General features: G+C 42.7%; 1 protein-coding gene across 1 annotated transcript in view; it reads right to left on the bottom strand.

Moving 5' to 3' along the window:
• The window catches only part of CCDC80 (coiled-coil domain containing 80), a 268,776-nt gene that overhangs the window by 118,395 nt on the left and 124,272 nt on the right, over positions 1-26,109 (bottom strand). The window contains exon 4 of the mRNA XM_078658313.1: positions 13,689-13,825. Coding sequence (XP_078514439.1) covers positions 13,689-13,825 — 137 coding nt within the window. The remainder of the gene's footprint in view (positions 1-13,688; positions 13,826-26,109) is intronic.

Below are 26,109 nucleotides of genomic sequence, written 5' to 3'. Positions count from 1 at the left end.
TACTGGCCAAATTAATCGAGAAATGTGTACAAAACCAACTGAGCCACCACATATCAAATTTCACACTGCTAGACGACTGCCAATCTGGATTTAGAACAGGCCACAGCACAGAAACAGCAATCCTGCATATTGTCGACGATGCATTACAGGCCCTAGATCAGAATAGAACATGTCTACTAGTACTTCTGGACCTGTCCGCTGCATTCGAAACGGTAAATCATGAAAAATTACTAAGCAGGCTGCATAACAGGATGGGAATATCGGGAAATGTGCTGAAATGGTTTGAATCCTTCCTTCAGAATAGAACTCAAAGATTTTTGGTCAACCAGACACTATCTCCAACTTGTCCTAATGTGATCGGAGTTCCTCAAGGGTCTACACTATCTCCTTCTCTCTTCAACCTCTATGTCGAACCTCTGACAGAAATTCTTAAAGACGCAAACATACTTTATCATATGTACTCAGACGACACACAGATATACATCAAGATCGCTTCTCTGGAAGATATCATGTTAATGAACGAGGCCTTAAAAATTTCATTAAACTGGTTGTCCAGCAATCATCTGAAACTAAATGCACAAAAAACGGAGTTCCTTTTAATCTCTCCACCTAAGAACCACACGGAAGTGAAAGAATGTGCTAAATTTATCACAGCACTAAACTGCACTCCTACTCTAGTGGACTCAGCGAAATCATTAGGGATCACATTAGACAAGAACCTTGACATGAGAACCCATATCAAATCTATGGCAAAAAATGCACGCTTTCACCTGAACTATCTTAGGAAAGTGAAACCATTCATCTCTACAGCAGATCTCAAAATGGCAGTGCAATCCTTAGTTATCGCAAGGATTGAATATGGTTGTACTACTTTAGCAGGTCTACCAAAAATGTCCACGGCACCGCTAAAAGCATGTCTCAATACTGCTGCAAGGCTCATCACCGGATCTAGGAAATTCGATCATATCATGCCACACCTTAAAGCTCTAAACTGGCTACCATACGAAGCAAGAATCCAACTTAAAATGGCATGTATCACCCACAAAGCGCTTCACTACAAAACACCAAGATACCTGGCTCAGAAAATAGAGCTATCGGGAGGAGACAGACCGGCCAGGATTGCCAAGGAACTGCTGCTGAGACCACCCATCTTCCGGAAGAAGAAAACATACGACAGAGCTTTTTCAGGGGCAGCTCCTAGAATCTGGTACTCACTCCCTCCAAATGTTAGGAAATTACGAACACGGCAACATTTAAGAGGGAAGCTAAAATTTTCCTAATGAGTAAGTTCCTCATGTAGATGAGAAGAGACATCACCGCCGCCACGACACTGTTGTGCCAAAGCAGAACAACAAAGGGAAGTAAATAGAAAGTCTCTAATTGCACTGGGAATAACCTAGAGGCGTTATACTTATCCAGAATCGGGAGGAGAAATGCACAGATAAAGACTATTGGTCCTTTTGTTATTGTACTTCAATTTACAGTACTGTAGGCAAATAGAATATTGTGTATGATAACCTTGAAGACAGATACCGGCTGAAACTATATTGGAATATGCACTTGCCGATGGCAAGTTGTAGTTTAATATATCGCGCCATTGTACATTGTTATGATAAAACGCATTATAATCCTACACTTACCCACCACATATCAGTATTAATCATTTTACTACATAACTTTAAACCTACCTACCTCATTCTCGGAATGGTTATGATATGCAAGATGTATCCCTAACCCACCTATTGTATTGTATCTGTATATGTGAAGCGCTCTGATACTCAAGGGTCACGTTCGCGCTATACAAAACTATCTAAATAAATAAATAAATAAATGGGTATTTTACCACACGGAAAGGGCTCCTTAAGTGACTATGGTACCATGTGGTACAAAAGGGGGTGGTGATGGACGGAGCATCTGAACCAATCAAACACTCACACCCAGTCAAAAGATCTGGGTTTGATCCATCACCGTTCTTTAGCCCACTCTGCCACCCCAGTTCAGACATGGCTATATGCAAATCAGTCTGACCCTGTGCCTCATGGGAACAGTCCAGCCCGAACTGCCAAGCCATGCCTTCCCTGGACCGGAAACAAGCTTCCGTGGACCGGTTTCTGGCATTACAGCCGTCTTCAGCCCGGCTTGCTTGAATCCAGTGGCAAAGTGAGCAAGGGACTCACGTCTGAGCATACCCTGCCACACTTATGGCGGCCAAAAGCGGTACAAAAGGGGGTGGTCTGAACTAGGGTGGCAGAGTAGGCTAAAGAACGGTGATGGATTAAACCCAGATCTTTTGACTGGGTGTGAGTGTTTGATTGGTTCAGATGCTCCGTCCATCACCACCCCTTTTGTACCGCTATGGTACCACGTGGCACCTTATAATTCGCATCATCTAAACAGGTGGTATGTAAGTACATAATATACAGTCAGGTGTACATTCCGACTATAATACCTTTTGTGTATGCACACTTTCTAATCATTGCTTCTGACTGGGTACCCAGTGCTTAATTTAAGCCGATGGTTTCCAGTGCTCTTAATCATCCATACCGGCGCTTTTCAGGAGCACCAGTTAAAGACATATTCATTTACGAGGAGGTTAGATGATTTACCTAGAATCACAGGATGTTGAGCAGACGATGAGACTCGAACCTGGTTCCCCTCTCCGAGGTTGGCAGCTCTGGCAATTACTCCACATCCTCTCCTCACTTTCATGGCTAGTAGTTGGTTCTATTTTAGGCGGCACTACCGGGAGAAATGGGCTGGTACAAGCTGCTTCCTGACGAGCTCCCTGGCACTTTTTTTTTTTACAAATTAGCCACTACGGGTACCTGACGATGGAGAACTTTAGCAATAGGCCTTTCAGAGCAGGACTGAAAGCTCACCTGCTGCTAGCCCATCTGTATTTAATATATAAACACCTATATAATTTGCTGGAATATTGTATGCGCTCTATCAAAAAACAATAAATACAAAAATAGTTTCCACTTTTTGAAAGGGGACATCTGGTCAATTAACAGTAAGTAAACAGTGCATCACCGTTTACACAGGAACTCTCATGCTGATTGGTTAAACTATTTCCCTAATTGTAAAGAGACAGACAATGTAAAAAATGATCAGTTGTTGAGCTTTATTTCCTCAAAGCATGTCCAAAAAATAATCAATAAAGATTTTATTTATTTATTGAGTTTGGTAAAACTCTGACGTATTTCATTCTAGTCACTTTGGAGAGCTTAGTTAAAGGTAGAATTGTCTACAACGTTATACTGGGACTGTTTATTATGCAAGTATTTGTGGTACTGGTCAATATTCTTTCTTTATGCGTTACGCAAATATAAAATGGTGCCCTACTGAATTAGCAATGCATAGAGCTCAGAATTCATCAATGACAGAAAGAAATCAACCCCACTATAATAAGAAAGTCACCCAACAATATTTTATTTCAGCTAAGCCTTAACTGCTGAGGCTTTTCTACCAGCAGAACTGAACCTTTTTTTATACTTGGGGTACTTCTCTCTTACTCCTTCATAACCTTTTTTCCCCGCAATATGTATCAGTACAAAATTTGCGTCCTTTTTTTTCCAACATCCTGGGGAATATAAAGGTACTGAGGGTTTGAGGATTCTCCTAGAGAGAGCACTAAGAAATTAGCCAATATATATATATATCATTTGGGTGTTTAGGCCTTCTGATTGCTAAAAGTAGTGGAGGAATCCTTAAAGTTTCAGAGAATCCTCCATTTGTACCTATGTGGGAAATTTGAAAATCCAAACAGGAAAGTTTACCTGCACTCTTTGAATAGGGGTTGAAACGTCGACGTAAAGATCAGGCATTCCGTACTAGTACTCCACATATCGGTGTTAAATAATAAGGTTATATATGTCAATATATATGTTAAGTTACTTCGGATGCCAAATTCATTGTCTTTCTTCTATGTGTATTGTGAATGTTAAACGTTTAAATTGTGTTTACTGTGTTTACTGTAAATAACATGGCACATATTTATTTATATAATGATATATGTGTTTTTACATATTTGTATATGTAGTGTTCTACGTGATATATGACTGTGAATATATCCATCTTTCTTAAATGCTGGCTTACATTTGGAAGCCGAAAGTGCAGAGACATGCAATTGATAATAACAAATGTTCTACTACTCTTTGTTCCCATATGTTTCCCAGTAAATATGGTACCACACTTGTGTGGCTGGGCCTTGTGCCCTCGAACCATAACACTCCAAAAAGCTACCTGAAGACATCATATTTCACCTAGCAAAATCAATACTTTTTCTACAATGTGGGTAGCTACAAAATGTGGGCCCTAGCTCAGCCACCACACAGAAGAACCTACCAAACCCACACATTTATGAAACCAAGAGACACTGGGGAATCCAGGTTGGCATTACTCATGTGGATACCATGATATTTCTTACCCACAAGGCTTCCCAAATCTCAAAATTTTGCTAAAAGCACACATTTTTCAAAAAATTGAAGAAGCTGTGGGGATTCACAAAATACCTACTACCCACTGTTCCCACACTTCTCCCACGTTGAAAAATGTTCGCAGTTCAGCTGAGTTTTAGTGGTTTCTTGGGCCGTTTTCGCTAATTTATTGGATTGTTGCTTTAAAATCTCGAAAAGCTTCCTTGGCCGGTTTTTAGCGTTATCTAGTTCTGAGCTAATATATATTTTTTGGGAATTGAGGATCTTTTTGTTGTACTTATTTCTAATTTTTCTGAGTGATTTCAGTTTGAGTGTAGTAGGGTGTTGTCTCCACTTTCTTTCAGCTAGTCTTAATTTCCGCCTATCACATTCCCTAGTGTCTAGTGGGTCTGGTGTCCCACCGAGGGGGAGGGAAATTGGGGGTAAACTCTTTCTGTTTGTCCTCCCTGAGGGTCGGGGGGGGGGGGGTAGAAAGGCATTAGCGTCAAGATTGGAAGGGAGATTAAGCCAAGGCCAAAAGGGGCAATAATTGCTCCATGTTGACTAGTGGAATGAATCACTGCTTGGAGATCGTGTACCCGTGTGATGCCCAAACAGGGATTCACTAAGGGGATCCAGTTCTGGAAAGGAGACATTCTTATATGTCCAACACTGCCTCTCCCACACTGATTGGTGCTGTGAGGCGGAGTAATGCTCCCGACACAAATCAGAAGGTGGAACCAGTGGGCACTAATGGCGTCTACTGGTTTCACTTTTCCGTCTGAGATGTCAGCACACAGTACGGTGTGGATGGGTCACAGATGGGTGGATGAGAGTGGGAGCTTAAGTAGAAGCAAGTTTGCTTCATTCCTCACCATAAAAAAGCAACCCTCTGGTACAAGCATTAGTGGTTCTATTTAAACTCTCCCCAGCTTCGGTCATTGGCCGCACTGGAAGGTAGTGCAGGTATTGGCTGCTGGCTGATGCCTGCACTTAAGAGGTTAAGTTACCTTTTGCTAAATTGAATTTGTGTGTCCTAAGCAAGAGACTTAAAAAAAAAAGGGGGCCTGAAAAGTCAGAAATCTACTCCTGTACCGTTTTCTCCAGTTTTGCAGTAGATTTCCATTTTTATTTGCCCAGGGGAACAATGTAGTAACCTGGATTTTAAACTAGGTTGAAAATCTTCATAGAAAAAACATGTGGTGTTGTGCTTTTGTATGTGTAATTTTGTATTTTTTCCTCCACGCGAAAATAATTTTTCTTTTTCCCTTCCCTAAAAGCTACAACTCCTGCCTTTAACAAGAGTATAGACACTATATTTAAAAGGTTTGTTATTACTCCAAAGCATAGGGCTCACAGTCATTTGCAGGTTCCTCCACAATAATAACCTGTTCCCACCCATAATACTATACTTAAGGTGCAGAAATATCTACCATAACGGTGAACTTCCCATGCACTTTGGAGTTTTAACATTCCAGTAATCTTTGTCCTCTCAATCAGTGTACACAATTTTCAAACACAATTTCTTTATTTGCACACCCCAACTACACTTGCAGAAACGTTTGTGAATTGGAACCTAGTGGGAAGTAAGTGGTAGTACATTTTACAATTCCCATAAATGGTTATTCAAAACATTGTTGGTGAAATGTTGTCATTATCAGCTGTCATGAAGATTGCAGTGACAGATGGTGTTACAAAGCAAAGCAGCAAATAATGCTTTCCCACTGTGTGTGAGTTTCCTGAGCAGAACCTACAGGTTTACTGTTCTAAAACTCAGTTTATGACACATCCAAAAGCTGAATCTTTTGCAATTTTGGGATTCCCCAAAAGGCAATTATTTATGGTCTTTTTTTGACAAATCATCAATACAGATTGCGTGTCCTTGGCAAAAGTACTAAACACTGAACAGCAGTGTATGGCCATTGTTATTAGTGGCCTGTTGATGGTGGTGGTAAATCTGGCCTTTGGAGATACTGTTACCAGCCAGAGTGGCGTTTCTGGGTGTCGGAAACACTGGACCATTTTGAGTTAGATCCTGAGGGTCTACTATGTAATGAGAAAAAACGAAGGGGATAGGATTTAACCAGCAATGGCTCCTCTACTAAAGTGGAGGAGCGTTGCCCCATTGTTCTGCGAGCAGTAGTTAAAGGAAAACTAAAACAATAATCACCAACGTTATTATCATTTTAGTTTTCCAGTTCCTGGTGTGGGGCTGCCCTTCTGACAGAGCAGGGGCCAGGAGGAGGAATGGTTTGCCCAGTCAAAGTGCGCATGAGTGTTTGGCCGGCGTCTCAGGCCGGCCAAACATTCATGCGCACTTTGCATGTTCTCCACCCAAGCTGTATTACAGCCTGCGTGGAGAACATGCCCAGGCTCCTATTCCCTGTCTGAGTGCCAAACTATGGCGCTCAGACCAATCACAACGCTGCATTCTGCATTGTGATTGGCTATGGGGAGCCTAGGAGACCGGTTGCTTCCTGCTGTCAGACTCCAGACAGGAAGAATGGAAGAAGAGGACGGAGGAGAGGCAGTGTCTGGCCGTACCCAGGTAAACTTTTTCTTTTTCATTCCCTCTGGCCTCCTCACCCACCACCCCCGTCCAGTAGTAGCTGCTCCGGGAATTATCACATCCAGTTCACCTGACTTTTCCCTATTCCTGTAGGGAATTTCAGAAGGCCATTTCAACCACTTTGAGCAGCCGGAGTCCGTGGGGGAAACTGTCCAGGCCTGCCATGTTTCCTCAGTCATAATCTCTTTGGGCATACAACAATTAGGAGTAGCTCATAACGAAGGCCTGAGTGGAAGCAGAGTCTTGAATACAATTATTAATGCAAAGGTTTTTCAGACATACTTTTTCAATATTAAGAAGCTTGGTAAGACACAAATTAAGATGCAGCAGATCTGAATAAAAACTACCTATGACACATTTTGTTTTACACTATGTCAAAGTAGGCATACCTTTCCTGCATATTTTACTGTTGCTTAGGAACAGCAAGTACACCTTTCCTGGCACAATCCTTACTTGTGACCCAGGAAGAGCTGGTTGAATGATTTGCCTTCTCAGAAGCTATACTTGCAAACACATAAACCAACAATGTGCCAGAAACCCAGTAATGCTCATCATTTTGGGACATTTCCAATGCTGACAATATTCCTCCTTGCAAAGAACTCAAACTCCTCTAGGACACAGTGGTGATTCACCTCTTTCCCTGGAAAGTGTAGTCTGGGGAACACCATGGGAGTTTTCAGTGACCACTAAAACACAGTGTCAGCGTCATTTCCAGTAACCGGCTAATCACTTGTTCCAATCTGTTCCATGGATTAGTGTGGTTAATGTGTCTGCAGGTCTGTGACTAAACTGGGATTTTTCACTGTCACGCAAAGCATAGTCTGTTGCATCACATAAATAATAGTCTGTTAAAGAGAACATTTAGATTTGTGTGAGTCGTCAGTTCATATATTTATTGACTTTACACTATATTATATATATATGTTGGGAGCCAAAATTGTATTAAATAAAAAAGAAAAAAACTGGTTCTTCGGATCAATGACAACTATATGTTTTCGTATGGGGAATTTGTGATGATTTATCTCAACATAGAGTTTGTATTTGATAGCAAAATTTGTGTTTTCTCAGAAAATGTCTTGTTGAATTTTTGAACAAGAAGGGGAGCCACTCTGCTCACCTGCCTACTGGTCTCAAGCTCGCACTACTACAAATGACATACAATTGCTCTAGCAATTTTTTTGATATTTAACTTAATGATTTCTCCACAGAATTTTTCAAAATTCAAAATGATTTCCAAAAAATTCTTTATTCAATGTTAAATCAAATTCATGAGCATCATAGCAATGACACTGTATTATGCGATATACATCAAATAGCCTAACCAAACATTGTTCTTAACAGAAATTCTGTAAATATTCCGCATAGATGTATTAAGCCCAATGCAGTTCGGGACTTATTCATCCCTTCTTCAGGGGATAACACTGTAAAAATATAAAATATAAAACATGTGTCAAATTTTGCACACAGTTGTATATCTTGCAGCACCAATTCCATTGTTAGCTAGTGAATGGATTTCAACAAAGCTGAGAAACTAGTGATTTTAGAATACATTCAGCCAAGACAGAAATAGTCAAATAAATGAGGAAATGGTAAACAGATTACTCGTGAATTTATTTCACTTCTAAAGCGCACTATCACCTCAGAAAGGCATCCTGGCGCTGACAGTCTCATATCGAAAAAAGAGGGGGGCAGCTAAAACAAGCTAGGGATTTGGGAAAAGCCAAGTTTTCAAGTGCCTTCTAAATGCGAGAAGGCCAGAGACCTGACTGAGTTCGATGGGAAGAGAGTTCCAGAGTTTCGCCGCGGCCACGCTGAACGATCTACCTCCTGCTCTGGATCTCCTAAACCTCGGTATGGTCACCAACCTGGCCGAGGAGGAGCGTAGATTGCGGGCCGGTACATGCCATGAAAACTTCCTTTGTAAACAGGCAGGGCCTAACCCATGGAGGGCTTTAAAGGTCAGACAGAGAGACTTAAAAATCACCCTCTGCCTCACTGGGAGCCAGTGCAGCAAAGCCAGAGCCCCTGAGGCGGAGGATCGAGTTGGCCACCCCAGGGCTAATTTTGCAGCTGCAGACTGGAGTCTCTGAAGTCTAACCATGAGATAGCTTGGAGACTCCAACAGTAAGGAGTTGCAGTAATCTAACCTAATGAGCACGGTACAGCGCACCACCTCTATCCGAGCATGAGGTGGTAACAAAGGAAGGATTTTTCTCAGGAGGCGAATGATGGTCAAGCCGCCAGCTACCACCTTTGAGACCTGCGCCTCCAGAGTAAGGTCGCTATTAAACATCACGCCCAGATTCCGAACTACCTTTACAGGCTGCACCAGTGGAGAAAAATCCACTGGCCAGAAGTTGCTGGGTAGAAGGGAGTGTACCCTAGGCCTTGGGCAGTATAACACCTCGGTCTTTCCTGTGTTAAATTGCAAAGAGTTGGCTTTCAACCAGTCTGCTGTAGCTCGCAGGCAGTTGTGAAATTCTTCCAAGGTTGATTCATTTCCCTCCAAGGAAAGAATCAACTGCGTTTCATCAGTGTAGTTAACAATTTCGATCTTATATTGTTTGATGACCGCAATTAAAGGCTTCATATAGATGTTAAACAATATCAGGCTAACTGCCAAGCCTTGAGGAATGCCATGCGAGATGGTAGAGAAGGAGGATTGGAAGGGAGGGAGGGACAGAGCGTGTTCCCTACCCTGGAGGAAGGACTCAAACCACCCAAGGGCACTCCCTGCAACCCCTACCTCTCTCAGCCTGTCCAGCAGAATACTATGGTTCACCGTATCAAAGGCGGCAGACAGGTCAAGCAGGATCAAAATCCCTGCCTGTCCCCTGTCTGCCCGCCAACGTAGCTCATCCAGCACGGTCACCAAGGCCGTCTCGGTGCCATGAGCTGGCCGGAAGCCAAACTGAACATCCGCTTGTGCTGTTCAAGGTGTCTATAGAGGGTGTCTGCTACCACCCGCTCTACAATTTTTGCTGGATAGGGTAGAAGCGAGATGGGCCTAAAGTTCTTAAGGCAGTCAGGATCAAGGGTGGGCTTCTTCAGTAAGGGGTCACCACCGCTTGTTTCCACTGAGGTGGAACCACTCCAGTAGTAAGCGACTGGTTACATACCAGTTGAAGCGTAGGGAAGTGCTCCACCTCGAACTCCTTCCAGATTTTTAGTGGGATCGGGTCAAGCGGAGACCCAGATGTAATACCAAAGGCCACTTCCCTGAACTCCTCTGTAGACAGCTGCGCAAATTCCACAAGGGACTCAACTCCTGCCAGTTCATAAACTGCTCCAGGAGTCAACAGGCTGCCACCATCAGCTACTGCCAGGATTTGTCCCCCCAGATCATCAATAATCAATTTGATTTTCTCCTGAAAGAACCTAGCTAGGTTCTCACAGAGTTCCTGAGAGGGGGGAATTCATTCTTGGCACAGTCTGGGCTAATAAGGCTGTTCAAGATATTAAAAATGCTATGAGAGCTATCCGGGGCATCAAGAATCACACCTGAGAAGTACGCTGCCTTAACTCTATGGATCTCCTTCTTGTAGTCCACCCGCTTAGCTTTCCAAGCAAGCCTATCCCTGTCCAGGCACGCGTGCCTCCACCTTCTCTCTGCTTGTTTACATTCTAGTCTCAGATTTTTGAGGCTGTCCGTAAACCAGGGTGCTGAGGGTCTCCCCCTACTCCTGTGATGTTTAAAAGGAGCAGAGGTATCCAGCACCTAAGTAATCTTCGAGCAGAGGGCAGCGTAATTCCCCTCAATCTGCAAGTCGGAGGCAAAGCATTCCTCAACCATGAACGTGGGTAAGGCACCTTTTTTCCGAATCAGGGACTTCCAATCCATGCTAACATACTCCCTCACTTGACTAGATGTCCCTGCAATAGACGTGCCTGCCTTCACAAAAAACTTAATCAGAGGGTGGTCCGTCCGTCCAGGCCGTAGGTAACACATCCCCAACAGTAAGGAGGTTGGTCTCATAAAAAATCAGGTCCAGCCGATGACCTCCTGTATGGGTTGCCTGTAGGACTCGCTGGGGGAGACCAAGGGCCTCACGTGAGTGAATCATATTAAGAAATCCAGTGTTCATAGTGCCATTCAGCCACAGGTTAAAATTACCAAGAATCACCAGATGGCTATGAGTGACAGCCATATTGGAAAACAATTCCAGTAACGACTGCTGCTGGGCTAACGTGAAGACCCCGGGGGTCTATAACAGATGATGCATGTTAAAAAAGGCCTCTGTGAGTTCTTGAGAGAGAAGCCAAATAGATCACAGCCATTGCACGCGTCAATTTCGATGACATTCAGATCAATTGTGTCTCTAAAAATCACACCCACCACGCCCCCCCTCCCACTAGTTCTGGGCTTGTGGCACATTTTAAACCCTGGCGGGCAAGAATTCCCGCCAGGGTTTAAAATGTGCCACAAGCCCAGAACTAGTGGGAGGGGGGGCGTGGTGGGTGTGATTTTTAGAGACACAATTGATCTGAATGTCATCGAAATTGGGGCAAGAATTCCCAGCATCAACTTCGCACCCTGGCGCAGTCCATGTTTCGGTCATACACAAGAAATCAAGTTCATGAGTCTCCAACACCAGTTGTATGTCAACACTGTGTTTAGGGAGAGACCTCACATTCAACAGCCCACCGGCTGTAGTGTCACTCCTCAGAAAATCAGACACAGGGAAGGCAGTGTTGGACAGCATAAGGGTCCCTCTGTCACACCCCCTCTCACCAATGATGGTAAGTTCTTTGCTAGTATAACGTCTGGAATCACCCACAGCAGACCCCAGTCCCAACCCTAAAGGAGCAGCATGCCTTTGGCGTGCCCGCTACGCGCGTTCACTCCAGCGTCTGCTTTTGTGCCCGTGAGTCCTGGAGACTAGACCGCCACTCTGCTACTCCCAAGATGGCAGGTCCGCTCGCACGGGCGGACCCCCACTCGAGTAGAGCAGTGTGAATGAAAACGCGGCTATCCCGGGACCCCTCTGCTCCCAAGTAAGTGCAGAGCGAGATATGGAAGTTATTTTAAAAAAATGCTCAGTTTAATTAAAAGAATCCAAAGAGCTACTAAAATGCCCCCCAAATAAGTATCACACGAAGGATATATTTAAAAACAAGAGCCACAGCCATTTCGCTCTGTAGCAGCAGCCTCCCACCTTCGAGCTGCCTTCACAAGCGTGTACCTGAGTCAGTGAAGCCAAGGATCAGTGATTAAAATGAAAAATCAAAAGTGTTGTCCCATCACCAAAAATCCAGAACTGAAGTCTGGCCAACATTATTACTCTATCATTTATAGTAGTGCAAGCTTGAGACCAGCAGGCAGGTGAGCAGGCTGGCCTCCCATTCTTGTTTATGTTAGGTGTGATTAGGTACACACCATCAGGCTCAGCACACTGATCGAGTTCTTTTTTGATAAAGTTCAGATTAGTTGAAAAATGTAAGGTGTGCATAGACCACAACCTATTATTGTTGAATTTTTGGCCACAATGGTTTTATTTCAAGAGTACATTTAAAGTGGATATTTGAGAGAGAGAGTTGATGACCTTCCTTTGGTGGCAAAGTTCACTGGGCCCTACTGCTCTTACTTCAGTGTGGAAAAATGTCCTCATCTATGTTGATAACATTTTGCATGGCATTTGCACTGCTGTATGGGGCTGTAAGATCTGTTTTACTCTACTGCCTGTGGCCTGACTTAGAGAGATGTGTCTTACTTTTAATTTGTTGAACCTTCCTCTTTCAATTAGACATACAGGGTATCTGACAGAACCTACTTGTATATGACTAGGAATGTACTTGGAAGAGGCAGTGGAAAACTAAAAGTAATTGAAATGTCAACTGAATAAAGATGTCACAAATATTTCTAAAGATTACAAGCCATGTGAAATGGAATAGCAACATATTCTGAGGTGATTGCTATATCTATTGCACTTTGTCAAATTTGTAGGAGGGTTGAGTTGAAAAAAAGCATAGTATTTCTCCAATTTCTCAAAGTGTTCTAAAGAAGGTTGAACACACCTCCATTTGGCCTAATTTTTTCCAACCTTTCTTGGGGAAGAATACTCCAGAAGATATTCAGGCTCACTCAATACACTTGCTTGTGTTTTTCATTTTGGGACACAAGTCCCAAAACTTTCAAGGTTCACCAACTGTCATTGTTCGGAGCCTCCCTTAACATCTCATCAATTTCAAAGTTCACCAGGAATGACGTACCATGACACCTGTTTATGTGCCCTTCACACCTAGGTACAAATATCACAGTTCATGGCCCCACAATACATGCCAACATCAACTAATTCAGGGTCCTGGGGTGCTGATACTTTCAGTACTCACTGGTTTCAGTTTAAAATTATTTGTAAATAGCATGCCCTACTCTTCTTCTCCCAACACCAAAACATGCTTTTTGTACTTTTTTGATAAGTTCAGAGAAAGAAATGCCCACAAATAAATAAAAAACAATAAGGTAAAGGAAGAGGACAAGAGCAACAACAACAAGTAGCACTAGCACCCTGCGGCATTAACAACTTTACCTACCAAATCAATAATACACCAGTAGCAGCAAAACATAAACAGATACCAGCAAAAGCTTGATTATTAGAGATTGAGATATGTCTATGAATTGATATGTTTTCCCCATCACAAATTGACCTGAAAGGTATTTCTTCCCTGAGTCAGCAGGATATTTCATGAATCAAAACGCATACCTTGACCTTCATGTCTGAATCTGTAAGAACCATAAAAAAGTCATTGTAAGTCGCTCCATATTCCTTCCTTAATTCGTTCATTAGGTCCTGGTCCAGCAGGTCGTCATTGCCTATGACTTTCATTGGCTTCTCAGTTTCTGTGAAAAACACACAGGTAAAAAAGAACATGAATGTAAACATTGCACTCATAACAAATGCAGTGTCTGTACATTTTAAGTGCCCAGGTGTCCACTCTTGTTTTGCTTTGCTAGTTGAGAAGGACACCAAGAGTAAGGCAAGATGATACTGCAAGCCAAATAAAGGAGCTCTGTCATTAACCAGGCTTCAGCTCCTTTTCTTTGAAAGTTGAAAGAGGAATTCATTGAAAATTGTAGCATAAGTCCACAAACAGTGCTTTAATTTACCTGCCACTCAGTTTGGAGACACAGATTTAGGGACTCATTTAGAGTATGGTGGATGGGTACTTCATCTCAAATGGTGGTGTTTATCCCTTTTGCCTTATTACAAGTGCTACAGGATATAATAAACTTGTAATAAGGTGGACACCATAGCCTTCACATCTGTGACAGAGTGCCCCCGACAAACTTTAAATCAGACCCATAATTTTCTTGATTAGACTTTGACCTACTGCAAGAGAGGGAAAGGCAGAAAGAAGGAGAAAGAGAAACTAGGGAACCAGTGGAGACAAAGAACTTGCAAGATTGACATAAATAGTGTACGGAGGGGAATGGAAGATATATGGGATGGAATAAAGACTAGTCAGCCGTGGTATTTCGCTACCTGGGACAGTATTAGATTAAGAGTTCTAAGAGGGACTTTGGAACCATACAGTTATTTTTTTTCTTCAAATTAAGCAGTACCCAGAAAGAAAAATATAGCACCATAGCTGGATGATTTCAAATTTGAGTTCCTTATTATACCCCTCCATATCATCACGTCTGCCTCCAGACACAGGATGCTTCCCAACCAATGACAGCAGTTTTAAACTGTTGATAGCGTACTAAAGATAGGTCATATGAAACAATGGTAAAACTCCATATTATGTTGAGATATTTAAAGAATTGAACTGTTCCTTTTTTTACTTTATTTTATCAAACAGCTTCCTGCCATTTACTTTTGTCTTTGTACAGCCCTTTGCTACTTTGTACATACGCTTTCAAAAAATCGCAGTAAATACATAGGTGCATACATACAGAGTACTGAGGCACTTTTCGCACACCGCTAGACTGGTGCTATGGAGATACAGGAGATACAGGAACAATGGACAAAATAAAGACATTTCTTAACTAAGTACGGTCTGTTCCTAAATTAGAGCGTTGTCAAAACAAGTGGATCTTTTTCCTGAATGCGAAAAGAATTATATTAAAATAGACTAATTTTACCTGTACTTACATAAGACTACTTGGAGATAGCAGGTGACCTATTAGAGTTCCCTTCCTGCATAAAAATAATCATCCATACAGCGTGGACTCATGGCAGCCATTTGAGTGTCAGTGCAGTAACAGAGGACAGGAATGTGCCGTAACTCATAGATACAGCACATTCCTGCCCTTTTCTTTCGATGTTGGCCAGTGCAGCAGGAAGGCTTGCGGTGACACCCTACGCCAAAAGTTTGTAAATGAGGCCCAGTGTCTTTTGGTGTGTGGCATTTTGCCATGTGTGGCTACTTGAGGAACAAGGCAAACCACTGCTTAATTTGAGCCTGTGCTTTCTGGTGAGCTTTTCATGAGCACCAGTTAAGAACACATTCATTTGTGGTATGCATAGGGAGATTAGTGATATGCCCAGAATCACAGGATGCTGAGTAGACACCAAGACTCGGAGCTGATTCCCCAGCTCCAAAGTCGGCAGCTCTGGCTGTAAAGCCACATCCTCTCCCCACTTTCATGGTTAGTAGTTGGTTCTGTTTTAGGTGGTGGTAACAGGAACATTGTCTGGTGTAAGCTGCCTCCTGAGGAGAGCCCCAGAACTTATGTTTTTTTGCAAATTAACCACTGTGACAAACTGATATTTGGCATTATTAAAAATTAAAAGCTAATATCTCAAAACAAAATTGAAGTTTGAATCATAAAAGTGCTCACTTTGGTTTTTGAGAATTAGGTTTATGAATATAAAATTATAACATAGAGCCACATCCTTTTTCACTAGTTTTAAGCACATCCTGGGTGTAAAGTGAATTAATTTAACCGGATAAGTCTCTTAGAACAGCTCAGAAACAGAAAGAGGCAGACCTTGCCCACTGTTTCCAAGCTATATTATCTGATTATAATCCACAAATTCAAGGAAACATTGAATTACATGAATTTAATCAAATTACAACATGGAGGTGCATAAAACAGGCACTCTGCACTGCCCTGCGCCAGAACAAGCCCATCATGATACAACACTCTGAATTCAAAAGCAAATTTCATGTATTCTCATAAACTGAAAAGCTGATGTTGGAACAAAAAATGAATACAGTTATAAAACTAAATATAAAATACATATTTGTATGATAATCACTTCAGCTGCCTGCACCACTGCTCACAATGTCCTGCAGCAGTTGTTTTTAGGCCAAGCTTACCAGAGTGCACTGCTGTCTGTTTGCAAAAGATCTATTATGGGTTTACCAATAGCTTATCTGGGCCTAAAGCTCGCCCATTGCTTTGCTTTATTGTCACTCTCATTTTCTTTGCTTCTGCTTTCCGTGTTGCAGCTTGTGAGTGTTGTGCCCCCACTCATTATCATCTCTCTGAGTGGCGAACATTTTTTACAATCCAATGCTGACTTTGAGTGAACTTTATTTATTTTTTAGCTTAAGCACACCAGGTGAGTGCATGTCTTTTCTAGCTGTCTTCCTCGTGTGCTTCTCTACTCCCAGTAGTCTATGTTGCTCTCTCTCGCCTGTGAGGTTAACTCCACCCTCTTCTTCGGCTAACTTCTCTCCTATTTACTCTGCTACCCCTCACTCCGCCAACATGTGCTCTTTAGCCCTTTTGCTTTTATCCCCTAACCATGCTCCATATTGGTATCTCACCATCTTGTTCTCTGTCAGTTGCTTACGCCTTCATTCTGTGTCATTCCCCTCACTAGTATTGTAACTTTACCATCAGCCAACTATGTTACTGTTTTTAATGTTGCTTTCCCAACTCGCCGGTCCTTCTTTCATGTTGCTTTCCTGAGCCGCCGTTCCTGCCCCTCTTATTGGTTATCCCGCTCGTCCGCTGTTCTGTTTAAAGACTTTTTAAACAAGCATTTACAATGCAATGGTCTCGTCTTTGTTAAAGGTAGAGCTATTGGCATTGCTCATGACATTATTTTGTTTTAAAACATAAATAAATGGCATTATCATTTACAATGCCAATAGCTTAATCTCTCGCAAATGCGAGACATAGTGCATTTGCACCAACACACACACACAGAGCCACACACAGAGCCACATGCACCCACCCACACACACAGAGCCACACACACAGAGCCCAACACACACACACACACAGAGCCCAACACAAACACACACACAGAGCCCAACACACACACACACACACAGCTCAACACACACACACACAGAACCACACACACACACACAGAGCAACACACACACACAGAGCCACACACACACACACACAGAGCCACACACACACAGCCACACACACACACAGAGCCACACACAGAGTGTAACACAAACTAGTGCACTGCTGGCCAATTGAGCACAACTGGCAACATTGTGGCTAGACAAGTAAAAAAAAAAGTTGTGGCACCTCTAACAGCTTACTGAACGCAATTGGTTCCACCAGTGAAGCTCGTCAACTGTACGGCAGTGGCACGTAAGGCAAAACAAATGAAACAACAGCTTGAACCCGTTTTGTTAAATGTAATCTGTGAACTCTTCCTAGTGCCAAACGACCTTTCGGCCTACGCCTGCACACTGACAGTACTTGCAGCGTTGTGCACCAGCAGGTTTCAACTCACAACCACATACTTTGGCCAGTGAGGTGAACAATAGAGTTTCCTCTGGCTAGAGTGGCATAACAACGGTAAAGACGTGGCCGAAGCAGTACTTTGACAGCTCTAGAAATTGTGATAATACAGCTCGAGTTCTTTGACAGGACTACATGCATCACTGGACAATCTACAATACAAAACCCAATTTACGCAGAACAATATACCTCTAGTTTGTCACAGTAACATCAGTCTATTAAATAATACCACCAACACAACAAACGTGTGGTTAAAACAGTTAAGAACAACGACATACACTGGACAAGAGGTTGAAAATTGTATTTAGTGGTAGCACTAAACTAGATGATCTAATTACATATCTTAAATGAATTTAAGATACATCGTTCCCTTAACGCTAACAATAGGCGAATACGCCAAGAGGGAAAAAAAACGTATTGCTGTTCAATGTGAAGAAAGGGCTTGCAGCATAAAGGCCTACTGCCCTGTTAAAACAAACAGAACCCAACAATAGTGTGCATAATGACATTGGTGATTCAAAAAATAAACTGCCAAGCCAGCGCAGAGAAACACATCCTGTTGAAGTCAAGCATGCAATACAGATACATGGGAAGGGTACAATGAAACAAGGTACTATGAGGTTTTGAATGTATTAAATAGACTAAAATCCAACTGACACTGTTCTATTTTGGGCCTGAAATTTCAGCTGAGATATAACAGCCCCCCGACAACGACCACATCTTAAGGCTGGGAGGAATCCGAAAAATATTAGCTGCTCAATCAGGGCATCAAGATTCCTCAGCGACCAGTCTTACAACCCGTCTCTCGTGCACCCTCGAAAAATCTTGTATTCCAATCCCCAATGCCTCCTCTCACCGCAGAAGACACCACAAAGGACAGAAACGCTCTATACTTAGAGAAGCGGCAGTTGGAAACAAGTCCGCTCTCGGGTGGCTCACACCTGTGCCCGGCGGTGTCTCTCCTCGGCTGGGATGGGGTCTTCTCGAGTGGACGCAAGCCGCTCGCCTGCACTCCCTCGACTCCGCTTCCCAGTCATTGCCCTCTCCCGTCTCCAGAGCGCCCAACAGGAAACAGACGTTTTCTGGCAGCCAGCAATAACGGTGCGTCACTTCCGGCAGCCGCTGAGCAGCTCGAGCGTCTACTGCCGCTTCTGGAAATTTCTAGAAAGCACACAATAAACGTGCTCCCGACCTACTCCCTCTAAAACTTCCTCGGCTGCCTGCCGGGGTGTTAAGCCCCGCCCTTTTCGGATTGGGGGGGCGTGTTTTGGAGGGATGATGTCACAGAGAGAAAGGCCAGCAGAAAACACGCCCTCCAATCCGAAAAAAACCGGGGCTTAAATTGACTGACAAAGCTCTTCTCTAATGGCTGGCCGCGGTTTAGGAAGCCAGCCAATGGATAAGAGGGGCTGGCTTCAGCCCACTACTAGAAGACATAAAATCTCGGCAGCGAGACTGCGCAAGCGCATCCTACGCTAGCCAAGACTTAAAAACGTGTTCTTGCAATTTTTTTAAAATGTACTGATCCATCTCAGATCAGTGAATAAATAGAAAAATAAGTCATTTTGTAGGAGCTCACTTGCTCTCACCTACAAAGTGATCCAGCTGTAGAGCATTTTTTTAAAAACTTTTTCTTTAGCTATAGGGCATAGTATCACGGAAGCCCATTGGCAAAGTCAATAGATCCCAAAGGTTAGACCTACAGGCTTTGCCAATGCTTGTTTTGTATTGTTCGCAAATGTCCTTAATTAAAGCCTGCCTCACAAAACGTAGCTGGAAACTCAGAAATGTACTCACATTCACGTATGCATACATTTATTGTACATTTCAAATGTTTTATAAATTCTTTAAGAGTCCAGGACTATTCCTAGGATTTTGTAACTTTTACAGATTCTCAGAAGTACTCGCATTCATACTTATGTAAATGCAAATATGATAGATATATATGTCAGCAAGTCGAAGTGCGCCTCAAAGTGGATTTGCTCCTTGTTTGTTTCTCCACATGCAAAAAATATTTTTCAATTTAAAAATGTCTTCCTTTAGAACCCCATCGATTTCTGGTGCATCCTCACCCTGAAAGTACATTAACTCCTGCCCTTGCAGGAGTAGATTTATAAAAGGACCCAGGGAGAAATCTACCTGTAAATGTTTACAGTGTTGCACATTTTTGTGAGTTGATCAACTTTCACAAGTGGCACAACAATATAAATGCCCATAAACTGAACACAAGAAAATGCCATGAGAATGGCAGATTTTATTGGGAGCAAATAACATTTGCAAGGCAAACACACACCATAAGAATTTGGATCTTTTCATTGCACCAACAATTTTTGTACTAGGCAACTTCTGTGGGCATCTGAAGCGATCACAAATGGACTTCCAGCTCTTGGGATTCATTGAGTGCTTTACATCCCGTAGGAGTTAAGAGACATTTCCCATGTGGCTTAAGATTCTCCACTAAAAATCGCCTATTGAATGGCCAAATGGGGATCTTTTAATGATTGTGCTTTGCTGGTCTAATTTTGTGCACTTTATTTAATTTATTTTGTTTTTGTTAAATTCTCGTATTGTGTTATTTGTATATTCACATGCTAGATGTATCCAAATCTTAAATCTTGTATGTGAATTGTATCGCTTCTCAGGCATGAAATGAATGTCCACTATAAATATGTATCATGAAAAAACATGTAAATCATATGCCAGGAACATATGAACCTAATGGTCAATGTTTCTTCTCCGGAAAATATAAATAGCGGTGAAATACATAACCAGGTACCTTCTTTTGTTATATATTACAGTGAAAAGGAGCACATCCTGCCACATGGAGGCTGCACAAGTCCAAGGGAGAATTTACAAGAGAGATACTTACAATAGCACAGATTAAAAGGGAACGTTAAGGTACCGGCTTACAACACACCGAACTGGCCAATCTATGCAGAAATCAGTGGGGATGGTAATTCAGGTGGAAGGATGAGAAAACAAGATCCAGTTCACCAGGTTTATAAGACTGCCCAATTGACAGGAAGCAAACAGTGCCTGCAAGACGTTTCAGACTCAACTGTTTGCCTTTTTTGTGGGTATTCACAAACATACTTAAACGCTTTGCTGCTACCTGCTGGCCGTAACCCTTAAAAGCGCCATGAAACCTCTTGGTATAAGTGCGCTCAATAAATGTTTTTAAATTCAAAATTTTAAATTCAAATACCCTTCCTGGAAACAAACATAAAAATACTCCAAAAGTGGTTGTAGTATATGTGTTTCCAGAATGCTTGATGGGTTTGACAGGAATATGAACAACCCAAAATGCAAGAGGGTCTAGAGTAAGGGGCTGCTCCAGGGGCAAAATTGCAGAGATCTACTGTACATATGCCTGTGGAATGTCCATGTGGTTCACCATCCTGATGAGTAAGAGGGTTAAACAGAAGGACAGCTGATAGAATCTTTAGTTTTATGTACATTTTCATGACTGTAATGGGTATTGCTGTCAAGTCCTTCAAAGTTGCTCATCAGTGCAGAATGTAGTAGGAAACCTTTGAAGTACAGATGTCTGGCTATTATGGCTTGTCTTTGTGAGTCAGCCCCATGACGACTTTTTTGGAAACAAAAATTCCTGGCCTAATGTTTTTCCTTTCTTTATGATCACTTCTCCCAAAGGGTTATATCATAATAAATTTAAACATCAGCCTTCTTTTCATTGCCAAAGTGTTTTTATATAAACTGTACGCAACTTATAAAATAGTGCAGAAAGATGTGGGGACTAGTGTTATGACGACCAGTCACAGCAAAGCTTCCTGAGGTCAGCTTTGCTCTACCTGACAGAGGAACAACATATGATTGTTTCCTGATAAAATAGTCTTAAACCAGAAGGTTTAGGTGTACCTATTTCTATTTGCATACAAAAACATGAAAACATGAAGCTGAAAATATATCCTTAGATTTGAATTTGTTTTAATACCAATAGGAAATACCACAGACATACAAGGAACTCATAATACATTGTTTTAAGTGATTTTCCATCAAAATATAACAATGTAATTTTTTATATTTATGTGAATAAAAATGTGTGCATTTATTATGTTCCTTATTTCCTTTTTATAAATATACAGCACAGTGGACTGAATAGAGCACAAGTTAAAATACTCCCAATTGCTAAATGCAAAAAAGTGGAATATTATTTGAGGTGGGTGGTTGCCCACTTCAACAATAATGACACTTACTTGTCAGAGCAATCCCCTCCCCTGAGTGCACTCCTGACCAGGCCTAGGGGTAGCTTTCCTCTCACTGGGTTCAGAGCTACCCCAGGCCTTAGGGATAAAGGTGTTACCTTCTTTAGGTCTCTTCCAACACTAAACTAGGAATTATGAATGGGCAAGCCTCACCTCTGTCCCTTTTAAGTTAATGAAGTTCCTGGGCCCACCCCAACTGTCCTTCCTGGGCTGATATGAGTCAAATGCCTCACACCCAGCCCATCCTTTCACCAGGCCTCAGCTATTGTTCTGATCTGGAAGCCGTTTTCATTCTTCATTAAGTCAAGCACTTGCTGGGCAGCCGCTAGCAGGCAGATTCAAATAAGCCTCCAGGAGCTTCGGGCAGGGAAAATGTAACCTTCTAAAAGTTACTTTTTCTTAATATTTATTATAAATCAAATGTCAACAACAAATTAGACTTTTGATAAAATGCAAACAGTCCTAAAATTACCATTTTAGTTGTTTCCTGTCTTAAATTATAGATTAAAGCTTGTAATTTGTACTTTGACATTTTCTAGGACCCAGCCACAGCACTGCCAGTGAAAACAGCTTCTAGGGGCTAGTCACTGAGAAACATGCAATCTTCAATTTTGCACAAGTTCCACTTTTAAATATCAGGCACCCTACCTTATGAGTAACAAAGCGCACTTAGAGGAGACTTATATTGAAAAGTAGGTTTTGTCGCCTGTCAAAAAGACTTATTTTGTCAGGTTTTACAGCTGTTTTTTAGGCTGCTGCAGTTAGACTATTCATGATAGCCCTGAAGCCAGATTTTACAGGCCCTCTCTGTGGATGGCACCATAGGTGTTGCAGTCAATAGGTGGTATTTAACTTCCAGGCCCTGGGCACATTTTCTATATTATATGCTTGGGAGTTGGAGTGAAGTTAAATATGTCAATCAAGGGTAAGACAATTTAACCATGTTTATAGGGGGTGCTTAGGCACTCTACTCCTATATAGCAGGGTAACATGCACAGAAATATTAGCCAGCAGGCTATCTGAGCTGGGAATCAGAGACACCCCTCTTACGCTGTTGACATCTTTTCTTGCCGATAGGACCTTTTCAGTAGAATCCGGGGCCTCTTCCTCTGAGTCTTTTAAACTTCCTTGTGGTGTGCCACAGGGCTCATCCTTGAGCCCCACACCCTTTAATGTATGTGTGGCCCCACTGGCCTCTATCATTAGGCAGTTTGGGTTCTCAGTGATCTCTTATGCCGACGACACCCAGTTAGTGGTGTCAGTCTCAAGCAACATTGAGGAGACAGCTGACCATTTCAATAGCTGCATGACACAGGTAAACCTATGGATGCGGTCCAACTGCCTAAAACTTAATGGCGCAAATACGGAGGTCTTGCTAGTAGGCTCTGATTCATCCTTCTGGTCACCTAGATGGTGGCCTGCCAGCCTGGGCAGCTGCCCAGGCCCAGTGCCTAACGTTAAAAATCTTGGATTCATCTTTGACGACAAGCTGACTTTCAAGAATCAGACCAATACCCTCTCCTCAACCATTTGGTTCATCCTAAAAATGTTCAGGAAAATCTGTACTTTCATCCCACCCATTTACCTAAAAACACTTGTTACAGCATTAGCCTTGTCAACTTTGGACTACGGCAAAGCCGTGTACATGGGGATCCAATCCCAGCATCTAAATAGGCTGCAGCAGCTACAAGACATGGCAGCCAGATTAGTATTGATATCCCTATGTTCCTGCCAGTCTCCCACGGTTTAAGTACCCTTCACTGGCTCCCAGTGGACAAGAGGATTAAGTTTAAGTCCCAATGCTTAGCCTTCAAGACACTACATAGCACTGGGCCTCAATTCCTGAGTAATCATTTGAAATGGTATGCGCCATCTATTTGTCTAAGATCTGCACACAGCAAACTCCTGCAAACACCCAAGTTCAAGAAAGCACGCTGGGGCGGAGGAAGCTTTCTGTTAGGGACAGCAAAAACTTGGAACTTACTCCAAGTCGCTAAAAAGAGCAGCCCTACGCTGCTATCATTCAGAAAGGCGCTAAACATGTGGCTCTTTTCCAACTAACGTGATATTTACTCCATACTGGCAACCTTACTTGGCTCACCTGTCTGTAGCGCCAAGACGCCCGTGGGCATTTGTGCTCTTTACAAATGTATAAATCAAATCACATCAATTAAATCATATCAGCTTGTAGTGTTGGGCCTCGCAAGAGAATCCAGAAATAATTTGGTTATGGCGTTTCATGTCAATGTTGCTTTACACTACACCAAAATTAAAACTCTATGCAGACACCAAGCTCCAATCATTCAAAAGCTTGTGAACCACAGGATAATAAACATATTTCTCAAGGAAAGGTTCAGTACAATCTCTGAGATCTCTATGTGGCGTAGTCATGAGCCTCTTGACAAATGTTAAAACTATTTGGTTACAGCGTTGCCCAAAATTACTATGAACTATACTTCGTATAAACCAATGGCGGCTGGCACGATTTGGGGCAGGGGGTGGGGGCATGGAGTAAATGATACTTACCTCTTCACTGCTTCTCTCCTCGTTGTCCTCCTGATCGTCCCTCCTCTCCGGCCGGAACAGGAAGCATCCAGGCTCCCTTAAGCCAATCACAACGCTGCATTGTTCTGGGCGCCATGGTTCTGAACTCAGATGGGGACTGGAAGCCTGGGTATGTTCTCCGACCAGGCTGTAATGTAGCCTGGGTGGAGAAAATACAAAGTGCGCATGACTGTTTGGTTCGCCCGAGATGGCCGGCCAAACATTCATGCGCACTAACAGAGTGCCACCACTCCTTCGCCTGCTCCTTTGTCAGCAGAGCAGCCCCGCCCTGCCTGCAAAGCTGCGACAGCAGGAATAAATAAAATTATAATAACATTGAGTTATTATTGTTTTATTTTTCCTCCATTTACACTGCGAAAAGCAGTGGGGCAACGCTCCTCTGCCTTAGCGGAGAAGCCGCCATTGACATAAACTCTTCATGTAATGTATTAAAGAGCATATAAATTGTTAATTGCGTTCAGAAAAAGTATCACCGAATGCCTAGGTGCAAGTTTTTGTCTCTTTGTGTCATTGTTTAGAAGACAGTGTTGTGGTGTTACTGAACCATTTTGAAGTGTTTGTGATGAATGGAATACATTTCAGTGAGGACCAGTAACATTAGCATCATTATGTGAAGAGGAGGGCTAGGATGTTCATCAATCATGAAAACTCAGTCGAGTTCAGGGTGGCATGTGTTGTCTCCTCAATGCAATGCTACATCAAATAAACACCAGTTTTTTATTTACCCTTTTTTTACCCACATGTAGTTGTGTCACAGACTTCCCACGTCCCACCCTGGTCATGTCACACTCTGTCCCACCCTGTCTTTAACATCTGGTCCATACAAACACTGCTTCTCTTACTTTGAGCCAGGGAACAGGAGGTACCCAACATTGCTTGCCTAATGGCTCTGCACTGCTCTTGATTACGTACACAGTGGAGAAGAGCACAACCACAAACGTACTGTTACCCCACACCACAAATATTATTAGAGGGGACATTGTATAACCTCAGGGCTGCAGTCACCCTTCTTCCACTCTTGCTTCCACCATCTCAGGGGTCACAGACTGAGACTGGCATATCAGCCGAGGGTCTGTACCCCAAGAATTAACATGTGCCTAGTAGTCCTAGACTCATAAGGTAGACACACAGCCCCATCAAGGGTGACACACTTTATCTGATTCATGCAGGGGTCTACCTGGTCCAGGGTCCCCGGCTCTTGTCAATCTTATAGTGAAAGCACTACTTCCTGGCCAGAAGTGGCTTCACCATGCCAGTCTTGGGGTCCTCTTCTGTCAGAGCAGGTAAACCCGGGCCTGCATTTCCTCCAGTTGTGGGTAATATCCACATATCACTCTGTGCTCATCTCTGGGGCCTATGTACTGTCCATTTAGGGACACCACCCTCAGAAACTGGTGTTTTCAAGGCATCTCAGACAGCACCCTTGCTGATTCTTCTCCTACCACTGCCAAGGATACGGTCTACGGGCAAGTAGAGTCACAGAGCTACCGTCCACTGGGCAGCTCTTTCCCCCTGTCTAAGGACACCATAATCATGGGGCGGTCATACTCTCCCTTGGACAGCTACACATATCCAGCAATCTTTTGCGAAGTACACATAGCAACATTACGTTAGATTACATCTCACAGGATGCCATCCCATTTACCCACAAGTTCCTTTGCCACCTTTGTT

Source organism: Lissotriton helveticus, chromosome 8 (assembly GCF_964261635.1).
Source record: "Lissotriton helveticus chromosome 8, aLisHel1.1, whole genome shotgun sequence".
NCBI lineage: Eukaryota > Metazoa > Chordata > Amphibia > Caudata > Salamandridae > Lissotriton > Lissotriton helveticus.
This window is presented reverse-complemented; position numbering and strand designations above follow the sequence as displayed.